General features: G+C 41.1%; 1 protein-coding gene across 3 annotated transcripts; it reads right to left on the bottom strand.

The window, feature by feature from the left end:
• Window positions 1–2,056: 2,056 nt before the first annotated feature.
• LOC147611792 (AT-hook motif nuclear-localized protein 14-like) lies at window positions 2,057–12,074 on the bottom strand. 3 transcript variants are annotated; one of them, XM_086783624.1, is made up of 6 exons: window positions 11,261–12,074; window positions 10,998–11,050; window positions 6,047–6,178; window positions 3,024–3,185; window positions 2,663–2,948; window positions 2,057–2,536 (listed from the first exon to the last, which is right to left on the bottom strand). In XM_086783624.1, exons 1-5 carry the CDS (start codon window positions 11,898–11,900, stop codon window positions 2,673–2,675), a joined length of 1,263 nt encoding a protein of 420 aa, XP_086639750.1. In that variant the 5' UTR covers window positions 11,901–12,074; the 3' UTR covers window positions 2,057–2,536; window positions 2,663–2,672. The 3 variants fall into 3 exon arrangements, with proteins under 3 accessions (XP_086639750.1, XP_086639749.1, XP_086639751.1); XM_086783623.1 differs by having other exon boundaries at window positions 2,057–2,948; XM_086783625.1 differs by lacking the exon at window positions 6,047–6,178 and having other exon boundaries at window positions 2,057–2,948; window positions 11,261–12,027.
• Window positions 12,075–12,354: the final 280 nt, after the last annotated feature.

The raw sequence follows: 12,354 nt of genomic DNA, 5'->3' as shown, positions 1-12,354 counted from the left end.
AACTGAAATAAATCACCATATAAACTCACACTATTGTCATATTTTAAGGATCAAAGACTCAACAACTAAAAAGAGATTCTAAGAAGTAAATTTCATTAAATTAATTATTATTGTAATAATTTCTTTAATCATGAAAATTCTCCTTTTAAATATTATGTAAGGTTTAAGAGAAATTTATAATAAGTCAAGATCATTTTTCCCTTGTGTACAAAAACCTACTTTGTAAATTTGTAACGTATTTGAATTATAGTGCTAGATATACCTCTACTTATGGTGATTTATCAATTATATTTAAGGTTTTTTTTAATAATTTTCTAAAGTTTGCCGCATTCATCAAGACATACCTTAGAAAAGAAATGCCTAAATATTGCTCCCATTCACCAAATATAATTTTTTTTTAACCAACCCTTGAAAAAACATATTTATATCTTGCTAAGCTACCAAACTAGTGATATATACAACATCCACCATTACATTCATGGCATGATGCCTATGGTGTCACTAACTCTTTTGATCCTATTCAAGCTAATAAGGACTTTGAACTCAATTCTTTCACAAAGCCATTATAGCCATCTTGGTCACAATTGAGCATCCAAGTTGAGATTGGTTTGTTCTGCTTCGTGCCTTCCATAGACAGCCATGTTAGCAAGATTTTGTGACAATTCCTCAAGAAAAAAATCTAGAGAATAAAGAAGCACAAATTCTAAGGCTTTTATAAGAAACAAGGGGTGAGTTCACCTCCAAAGAATTTGATGACTATTGCAAGGAAAAACTACAAGGTTTAAAACAAGAGACGGAAAACTTTAAAGACTTCACAATCCATCTTTATTACAAGAGACACAGAGGGAAAGTTTCTAACTCCCACAATCCATGTAGCCCAACCCCTTTTTTTCTTTGAGTAAGAAGTGTCTAGTTGCTGACCTCCCACATGCAATTGTGCTTTTTCAAGAGTCGCTCCATGCGTCTACTAAGAAGTTCATGCACAAAGTGCCACAAATACTTTGAGCATATCCAATAACTCTCCATAGTATCACCTCCTTCAGCAAACAATGACAGCAACCCCAAGGTCATGGCATGCTAAATGGAGGAGTTAAGCATGCTAGCATCTCTACTTCCTACACACTGCATACCACTTGCATATCTAAAGCTCTCTACATTTCCCTTTTTGACTCTCTCTCCACACAAAACCAAATCATACCATCTTCGCCAAGGTACACTAATGAGATCCTATAATATTGTCTTTTCACTATCATATCTTAGCCTCTTCACCACGGTAAGCGGTTCTGCAAGAGCAAGTCAATTGTGACTTCAATGCCAATCAAATGCAGAAGACAGAGGTGTGATAAAGCACTTGTTTATAATACTTTTTACTTCAAAAAAAAATCACCCATTACAGCCAATGTTGAACAAGAAATAGGTGGGATATGAGATTTTGAGATGGGGGGTACTATGCTACATTGACCTACTTACATGCAATAACATGTGCAGTAAGGAAGAGTGATGCCTCACACCACATCATAATATATGCAACCATTCTTTTCAACTGAGTTCAGCCTTGTAATAGCCTGTTATGCTGTGATAAACTTCATGGAGTGTGCTGTATGCTCCTTTTAGTATATGATGAGAATTAAAAACGGACCATTTGAAAAACAACTATCACCCAAGCTGCATCCTCAAGCCCTGCTAGGAATGTCATAAATATGTTTCAATAAATTCATTGCTCCCCAGTTTTTAAGAAGAGAACGGTGAAGCTAGTCAGTCAAGGTGATGAATATAGGGAAAGGAGGTGACATATCTGTGAGAAAGAACATTGAGAAAATGGCAAGTGTGCTGATCAAATGAGCTCTCATATACATGAAATTGCCAAACCCTGAAAAAACAGCATGCAGAGCAAGGGTACTGTACTACTATAAATTCCATCGTGTCAATCCTGCTGCAGAGCAAGTCATTGGATAAGATGGCAAAGTGGAAACATCTCCATCAGAACTTTGACCTTTTGTCTACTCTATGCACTTCGCAAACAAGAATCATTCATCCTCAGCCAAGACTTCACCTATTTACATTCATAGCTAAGGAACTAGTTTATGCAGTAGAAAATAGTTTACAATATGAGATTGGACAAATAATTTGACTTACAGAATGATGAATTGGCCATGGGCGACCATCCACATTAGAAGTGGGACTAGATGATGCTATCCAAAATCTGATTAAAGCATCATACACTAAAAGCTTCCTTCCAACAAACAACCCCAAACCACCAAAAAAAAAGTGCACACCCGCACCCGCAAAGAATAAAGTACAAGGTTAGCTTAATCCCAAACACAAGCTTCAAGTTGCTGTTGTTTCCTCCTCCTGAAATTCACCTGCCGGAGGTAAGAAAGGAACAAAAGAAACGCTAAGCTGACAGTGGCAGATGGAATCAAATCAATGCCTTCAAGCAGAGAAGTGTACAGTTACTAATTCTCTTTAACATGTGGCACTAGCGAGCAGCTCAGATTGTAAGACATCGAGCCCCTTCGAGGGAAAAGAAAAAAAACTGCACTTCAAGAAGAGAAACAATTAAGCTCTTATATGGATGCTTGTGCTGCGCACAACAAAAGCCTCACAACTAGATAGCACATAACTGAACTGCTGGAGAGGTTCTGATTTTCACCACACCCACCATGTGTTGACTAAATTTGCTCACTGTGGCTACTTGTTTCCATGTCAAAGTGACTACCTCCCCAATCCGCTGACTGAAGTGGCATCACATGAGTCACATGGTGTTCTTCTTTATCAACCCCTGCTAGGGGCCCTGGAATATGATCTTGCATAGGTCCAGAAGCATCCATTCGTGTTTGTTCTATAACGGGCATAGATGGGTGTCTTGCCCCTGCCGATGTGCCTTCCCCATTTCCTGCTCGAGCCTGGCTTTTACGGCTCTCAGAAAAAAAAGTTCCAACTACAACCTGTACAGCAAAGCACAAATTTGGCATCACCTTCATTACAAGTATACAGCACAAAGCTGGTGAAATCTGAGTCACCTGAATTGGAGTTGCTGCCATCAGAAGGCCTGCTACTCTCCCTCCGATAACTCTGCCATCTTGCCCAGCTAATGACACACTCAAACCTCCAGTTCTGCTCCGCATGCCACCACTTTCAGTCAGCAGGAACAAACCCGATAAAGAAAGAACTTCAAAACGGCCCTGGGAATACACAAAATAAGGGCATCATTACTTGCCGTCTTATAAGCCTTAACAGAGGGAACTGTTACACTCAGTTGGATACGAAAGACATTGAAGTTTTGAACAGCATTTAACAGAGTCATTATTTACTGCTGTAAGAAAAAAATAATGTCATGAGTTTTTGAAAACTAGATCACGTTCTCCACGTAAGCGATCTTAACTGCAGCATGCCTAGTGGAGGCTACTTTGTCCTGCAACAAATTGATGCCAAAATGCTTCCTCGTTGGCAGCTACATAGAGTAGCTTTTGTAGCAACATCGATGGTAGTCCAAACAATTTCTTCTTTCTTTTTTGCGGGTTATGTATGCATGTAGATATATTTCAGGTATCAGGGTTCAAACTTAAACCCTAATGAACAGTAGACTGCAACAGCCACTCCAGCAAAGGCTTGCTGCAGCTTGCAAGTAGGGTCCAGGGCTGCTCTCCCCCCACTTGCAAAGTTTTATCCCTATTAAATGCCCCTAAAAAAATAAGTGAGCAAAATCGAAACTTCTATAAGCATAAAATAGCATACAAGAAGGGTCCTCCAGGCTTAAAAAGGCAAAACTCATTGAGGCTTCCACGCAATACCAGGTTGGGTATCAGATATGGAGGAGGCTCTATCCAAATACACATGAAGGCCTTTCCCTCTTTATTGAGCTGTTCTGGAAGATCCTTGAATCCCACTCCAGAGGGATGCAAGGGCCAAATAACTGATAAAGCCTGAAGTGGAAGGTCTGGGTGTCCTCAAGTGAACTGTCCAGAGTGACCAAGCAAGTAAATCAAATCGAAGGGATGACCCTTTACTGTACCTCTGACAGCAACATGGCATGATTAGTAGGTGTTCCCTGAAACAAACCTAAGGCCTTTAAACACACCGAACCCCCTATCCCACTCAGAATACTTCTGATAGCTTCCGATCCACAGAGCGTCTTGCACTTAAACTCAGCACACTTGACAATCTAGCAATCATCAACATCTGATGTCAAGTGCTAATGAAATGAGTTACCTTTGGTAGCAGGATTAACCGTATTCACAAGCTTAATCCATGAATGCACCTAAACAATCTATTGCCATATGTTTCATTATAAGAAAACTCTACCAAAGTCATCAATAGACTAGATACTTAACCCACACTCTTGTAAATTAGTGGGGCTCTTGTAAATTAGTGTGAATCTGCAAATAAACCTCGTCTCTCCAACATTTGGAAATGTTTTCGATGCTATACAGACTATTTACAAGCATCCTCCTTATTGATCAAGACAACTCTGTGTGTTTTCGATGCTAAACAGACTATTCCCAATCCCCTCCTTGTTGGTCGAGATAACTTCGCACCAAGGCATAATTGCATTCCAAAAAGTCAACCATACAATGCAATACTTCTCTCTCCAAAGAAAAACAATAAATGTGTGGATCCCAGCCTGGACCGCTTGTTATAAATATCTGTCACTCCACTGATGGACTTCAGAACAATATCAAATGTCTACATTGAGCTCAGCAACAGCCGGCTTAGCCCTTCAGAATTTTCACTCTATCTAATCACCCAATATCATAGGACATCTTAGTTTGAACTTAGGGAGTCTGGATGTGAGCATTCATTGTATCTACATGATTTGTTCGTGACAGAGGCACTCGATAGTCTAAAATGTTAATGTGGGTGAAGTGCACTGGCAAACCCATCAATGATAACATGAAATAATGACCACAACAAGGTGACAGAGAGAAATTTAAAGCAGTAAATGACAATTATACAGATATAATTTTGGTACTAAAAGGCTTAAATCACATCCAAAGGATAAGAGTGAGACAATGATTTTCACACTGAGTGTCAGATGACTTCCAAAGGGTAAGAGAGTTTCTTTGAGGTTTAGACCAAAAGTTTGCAAGGAAGCAAGTAAGCTTATGAGAAAAGAAGGTGGTTGAGAACGCTTAGAAAATATCATTATGAATCAATTGGGCATGCTTAACATTAATAAAGTTTCTTATAACTTTTGACTAGTATAAAAAGGCCAAATATTTATCTCCAAAGAATCAATGAAGCCCTGAAGACTGATGAAAGTTCTGATGCAGAGAAAGGAAGCCATTAAAATAACACAAGGCAATCCCAAATGTGTGAGCACTGTGAGTGCTCAAGTTTTGGAGGAACGGAGAGAGCACCAAGAGTTACCACCCCCACTCTGATCTGCACATGCTGTACAAATGCCACGTCACCCTGAAAGCTGAAAAGGCAGTTGCCTTCACCATTGTGGAACATCTAGAAATTTGGCACCCCAAAAATGAGCTATAGAACAGCCCCTTCCCCTGATCAACTTAATCTTGGTTCAATCCACACAAAGACTGACACTCACCACCTGACAGACCTACCAAGTCCAAGAATTGAACCTAAGAAATAGCCCGTACAACCTTGGGCCTCAATTTATCAATACAATCACATCTTGCAGTCTATTCAATGTTCAAGAAACTCACACACAAAAAGTCCTCTCGTAGTATATTTCTCATAAAGTCAGAAGACCAACCATATTTCGACACCTTGCCTGTGTTTTCCAAAATCTTAAGTCAACACGTGGTGCACATTATTTCCTTCCTGTACAAAAGTTGCATGATACATGATATTTACCCTACTGTACAAAAAATGCAGAAACGAAGACATAAATAGTAGTATATAAAAGGTTTCCTTAATTGCATCAATCAAACTAGTTCATGAAAGAGCATACGACACTAGCTACTTATAAAATCACAACCTGATGAGACTAGCCTACAAAATAAATCATGCAATATAGAAAAAAAAAAGCCTGAGAATCAAGGAGCAGGGAAGAAAAAGATATCCAAAAATTTATCACAACCTCATATGTCACAGCGCCACTTGATATGCCAGCATGCCAGAGACTTGCAGTTGAGATAGCACCATTAGCGGATAGTATACACACAGCCCATGGTCCATGCTGTGAGAATGTCATGATTTTCGCAGTCACATCCTGCGGAAAAAATACAGATTGACCCGAGAGCATGATTTGCATGGTTATATATGTGGCATTTGAGTGTATCTAATATGTAAGTCAAGACAATAGAAATAAGAACTAGAGAAAATAAAACAGTCCCCTTTGTTGAAAACATGCATTTGAACCTTCCCTTCGTCAAGAACATGCTCAAACTAGTCATTTAAGATTCAAAAAATGATATATATTCAAATCATCAAATCAAGCATGCATGACAGTAACCCCTCCGCTGTTCCAGCGCTCGACTCATCGCGGTGGTCATGGGGGATGCCTAATTCGTGGCTCTTGCCCGATGGTGCGTGGCCCTTGCCCGACCATGATAATTGGCTAATTGTTGGAAGGGGAAATCGGCCCCACCCACTTGAGTGGGCCCCGGGTGTGTACGAAAAAAAAAAAACTGAATGTCTACTTGCATCATTGCCTAGCCATGACAACACAATTTCCTTACAATTATTAATATGCATGAATGAATGAGCACAGGGACGATTGTTGATTGTTTACAAGTATGATATCACATGTGATCATATGCACAAGTGATTGGAAGCGCAAACACATATACACACTCACAAGACATTTTTGTTTCAACAAAGAACCCAGATGCTTAGACTAAGTGCTACAGGAGAGCATGCAACAATTTCCTTCTCCGTACTTGTGTTGTCAACACTGTAAAACTCTAGCTTAAAGATTCTTGTCTTGTTGACAAGCCTCAAGAAACAAAGATCTCCCACTTGAGAAAATAATACTGCACGCCTTCCGGCCTAGGATAAAGCTGAATGCATATCAGTCTTTTTAGCACTGTCAAGTTTGTCTTAAATACTTAATGCAATATCTACTTTAAAAGACATCATCTCAATGGAACATATGGTGTGTGCTTATAAAGACAGATTTGGAGAGAGAGTTTGTTTACAACATGGTCAGTATAGCTTTCCATCCTAATTCATCCTTGTAATATGCATACACTCACTGTGATTTTGGGCACAAGATTCCAGAAGGTCTAAGGTTACCATCTAGCTAGATAATATAGATTCACACATAAAAGTGAAATACAAAGACTTCACAACCTTTACACTACGGAGGTGGCCTTGTGATTTGAATCAACATCTCATTGTTGAAACGGAGCAATCAAATCCATATAGAGTATGGATGGATAAACAAGAAAGAAGCAATGAGAAATTGAAGCTTTTTATGTCTTTTAAAAGAAAGAGCTCTTCCTTGGAGGAGAAGTGATTTATTTCAGCTTGGGTAACAATATAAATTCATCATCTTGAGACTTGATCCCACATATGTGCCATATGAATTAAAAAATCCTCCACCGAACTTGTCAAATGCACTGATGGAAGCGTGTTTATTTTACTTTGAACTTGTCAAATGCACTGATGGAAGCGTGTTTATTTTACTTTGAAGCACAAAGCCGAGAGTGCACAGACAAAAAGAAGAGAGAAAAGAGAAGTGATTGTTGATATCAATGCTTCACCCTCATATCGACCTATGTATAGGCCTCGTTATGAGTAGCCGCCATGAAGCCCGAACACCCAACTTCTCCTTATTCGCAAAATTTGGTGCACAGACAAACAAGCTAAATGCATGAACGACCATTATCTCCATAATGGTCCACAAAGGTTGGTAGACTTTACTCTTGGACACCATGTCCTCACGTTGTGTAGCCCAAACCGGTGCCCAAATGATTTTGGATGGGCTTGGATGCTACAACAAGAACAAGAGGTCTCTTGAGACTAGCATTATTCACATGTGGATGCAGAACAGTCATATCAACCTAGTCTTAACCTATTAAAAGACGACCTTTAAGGGACATTGTTATGTACCTAGCACTAACCCTTGAGGTTAGGGACTTATCCAGCAACGTTACAAGAGCCCTGGGATTAGGAAAAGCAGGCGGGTTCAGGTGGCTAGGGTACAGATTTAATAAATCCAAGGTTACTGGCTATTTATGCTTGGACTATTACTTATGGGTTATTATTGACTCATTGTGGTCTGGACATGGACCAAGAGGCTTACTCGTGCCATGGACATGGCGGATCACGGGTAGTCTTCTGAGGGCCCCTGTAGGCAAGTATTGGTGGTATGGGACACCATGGCTAACTAGCATGGACTCATGGGAGTGGAACCTTGGCCCCTGGCTTGGGGGAGGTTTGTGGATGTGAACCTATGGTTGGGTGGTAAGCTTGCTTGCACCCCTTTTATTTGGTTTCTCTAATCTTGTTTATGCATGTGTATTAGGTGATCCTTGGGAGGAGTCCCTCACAATTGGTATCACAGCAAGCCTAATCGCAGAGGCAGGGAAAAAGTAAGGTTTGCATGGTGTTGTGTTTTTGTCAAGATTGCCTAAGGTAGGTATCTCTCGTTCACCTATTTACACATTTAGAATCTACAAGAAGTAGGTGCTTTTTTAGGTTTTGCTGGCAGGATAGGGTTCATGTGGATTCTAAGAGAAGGGGGGAACAAGGAGATTTGTATGCATGCGCCCCCTGTTTTTGAACTGGAACCCTAGCGGAAAAACGATCATGTGCAGGTCCCATGAGAGCAGCCGGTGGCTGTCCACTAGGTCGGGATAGGCTCTGAACTGGTCACCACCAGCTGCAGCAGGCCCTGCAGACCTGTTGCAGACTGTCCAGCCGGCCGTACGGTGCCTGTGAGCAGCTGTACAGGTCTGAACTGGCCGTACTGGCGCATAGGGACAGAACAGGCAGACAGCAGGGCAGCACAGATACACACATACAGAGAGAGCATATAGGCGATCTGATTTTTTTGGCAGAAAAAAGCATATTTAAAAGCCAAGTATAGGGTTTTGTGTTTTTAGAAAAGAAAGCTATGCTATTTTTGTTATAAAGAAAGCATGGGGACTGTTTTTTATTAAAACGCAAGGGGGAAGGGTGTGGGGGGGGGGGGGTTGCAGTTTTTAGCGCACACTTTTAAAAAGCCGCCTTTTTTTTGGGAAAAAGCACTCGGGTGTTTTTGTGCCCATAAAAGGGAAGGCCTTAGGTCCCTTATACTGAGCCCGTGACAAAATTGATTGAACGCAGCCTGTTGTGAGATTCTCAGTTGGCTCTTCATGGAGTAAAGGTGGGTCATTCACATTATAGGTCTACAAAAAGTAATAACTGATGTTCAATTCCATTTGAATTTAGTAAAATTGCACTCACGCTTCAATTAGTTGGCTATGTAGCCTACTTTTTTGGCCTGTTTCGAGCTCATTCTGTTAGCCTTTATTGATTAGGGCTCACAACATGGGCTCAATCATGCTTTAAGTGTTCGAGCTGTGTGGGATTGAGGAGATTTGAAAAATGACTACACACTACTCCTCCAATTCCAAAGAACCTCCAGAACTTGAATCTTCACCCTTGGCCGGCTGCTCCTAAAGACCTGTACAAGATGTGTAAATGTGGGGAGAAGCCAACTTGCATTTAAGTTTTGCAGTAATTGCATTCACGCTTGTGTTAATTTGGTACGCATCCTACAGTTTCCCACTCAGTCACTCCATGGCTAGTTCCTCTGCTTAACCCTAAGTATGACATGTTGGAGCTGATGCATATGATAAAACCGCTTAGGGACCCTGCTTAACACGTATAAAAACTGCAATTAATACAAATCCCCAGCAAGATTAGTATAACCTAAGAATTAAGAACAATGACTTGTGGCTGAGTGACAATCAAAGGCCCCTTCACTTTTGATGGTCCCTATGATCTCTATACCTTCACCAACCAACCAGAAGCTCCTATAAAAAGTCAACCAGCCTACATGTCCATCTATGTTTACAGCTCTGACATTTTGCCTTGATTTTTTCAAACTATCCAATCCAACAAAACGAAGTTTGCCTTTGGCTGGCTTTGAGTTGTAGTGTAGAGTCCCTCCCTCCCTCCTAAGCCTAGCCTCGTAGCTGTTTGTTATCTCAAAGCTCTGACTGGTATCAACTCTGAGTTGCATATGCATCATAATAACAGAATTTTTCTTTAAGCTTAAAATGTCTACAAAAAGCACCACTGTTTCTGTATTTCAGGTTAGTACATGATGACCCTTGGTATCATATGCTCTACAATACTAGAGGGAAAGGCCTAAAAACACTACTAGGGACAGATTCTGCCTTGGTCATTTAATATTTAGTAAAGCTTATTCAGATTTCAGCTTTTAATGGTGTTTGATTTGAACTTGCATGTGCATCATATTGAATATGTATTGCTTTAAATTACATCTTGTTAACTTGATAATTCTATGGGTGACCAAGATTCATGTCACAAAGTGATGGCTTTCAGTATCATATGCTCTGCAAAACTTGGAGAATGGCTTGAAAACACTATTTCGGACACACTCCTCAATCCATCTGTGTCATAGTCATGTACTTGTTGGTATAACTATTTGCAGATGCTTTGAATCAATTGTTGATTGCCTTTACAAATACCGCTTCGGCGTCAATAAGATCAACGAAGCATGCATAAACATGTGTTCAACCCCTTCCATCAGGAGTATATCTTCAAGAAGAGGGCAAATTTGAGCTAACTGGATCAATTTAACAAGCAAAAGAAAGGCCATGGTCTTGGGTCCCAAGACGTCCATACAGGCACAGGAGGTCCAACCAATACATATAATAATCCGCAAACAGTTCAATTTCCAAAGAAACGAATTGAATCTCAACAATAAAATAAAGTGAACTTCACTCATAAATCAAATTGCGTTTTGAATGCAAACAGGTGTGCAAATGGCACCTGTGCAGAACTTTATGCATCACAGCATTTTCTCCTTGTAAATTTGGCAAACGGCCAGTATTCACTTAATTGATCCATACCTCTCCTGCTCCTATTGTCAGAACATGAGGCGTGAAACCTTGACCAGTTGCACCTGTAAAAGGGTTACATCTCTGGTCATCTAGCAAGAACTGCATTGTGATAAGAACACAGAAAGCACCCACCGTACGTAGACATAAGGTTGTACTCAAAAAGTTTGTTTCTTTGAAAAGTTATCCAAATGAAGAGTGGCAACGACTAGATCTTCTCTTTGGAGTTGAAAAACAGCAAGAAAAACAGCAGCCTTCTGTGAAGAAAGACTAACCCAAGGAAGACAGCTGCGCTTTCTTGCCGGAGCCTCGTCCTCCTTTCTTCCCCCGTGGGGAGGCAGAGCTAAGCGGCAGGGGGGACGAGGCTAAGAGGACCCCGTTGGCATCTGTGGCATACTTCCGCGGCCTTCCTCTCTTCCTTTTCACTGGATCAGACCGAGAGACCACCATGGCCGTGCTCATGCCTAAGCCCATGCCCATGCCCATGCCAGAAGGGGGGCTTGAGGCAGCGTGCAACTGATTCTGGATCATATGCGGGGGGGTCTCGGGGGGGTAACAAGCAAGAACGCTAGGATTGGGGTTAGGGTTAGGGTTAGGGTTAGAGGAAGAATGGCGCATTGCGGAAGGAGTGTGGATGATGGAAGGCATGAGGGGGTTTCTGCTGCCGCTCTGTTGCTGTTGCTGTGCAGATGGTGGTTGTTGATGTTGATGTTGATGTTGCTGTTGCTGTTGATGTTGATGTTGATGTTGATGTTGCTGTTGATGCTGCTGCTGCTGCTGCTGCTGTTGTGGTGGGAAGGCTCCTGGTCCGCCTCGGAGATGTTGGTAGTAGACGCCGAAGGAGCCCGGCTGTGCGGCGGCAGACTGGGCCTGCATCTGCAGCCCGGGGGGGCGCAGGGGGTCCCTCGCCTCCATGCATAGGCTATTGATATCAACAGGGGAATGCAGCAGGAGGGCAATCCATGAGCCAAGAGGCCAAGAACTTGTTTTCTTTTCCTTCCTGTGTGTGTGTGTGTGAGGGGGGGGGGGAGAGAGAGCTTTGGCCGCGTCGGGTTGCGCTTTGCCGGTAGTGGTGTTTATAGGTGATGGGTCGAGAATGTTATCGATTGACCTTCATATAATTATATGTTACCTTTGTACCTTACAAAAAAGGATACAAATACGATATGTAATTTTTATTTATTTACTCGTTTATTTTTATAAGACTCTCTCTCTCTCTCTCTCTCTCTCTCTCTCTATATATATATATGTCTATATATATATATATGTATATATATATATATATATTGGTATCCAAAATAGTAGCCTAATATATCCTCAATCAATGTCCTATCAAGTTCACGTTCTAAGAGACATCATGTTCAAGTAT

Source organism: Cibotium barometz, chromosome 46 (genome assembly GCF_041138505.1).
Source record: "Cibotium barometz isolate CiBa-2024 chromosome 46, ASM4113850v1, whole genome shotgun sequence".
Classification (NCBI taxonomy): Eukaryota; Viridiplantae; Streptophyta; class Polypodiopsida; order Cyatheales; family Cibotiaceae; genus Cibotium; species Cibotium barometz.
The sequence above is the reverse complement of the archived record's forward strand: the minus strand, read 5'-3'. Positions and strand labels throughout refer to the sequence as shown.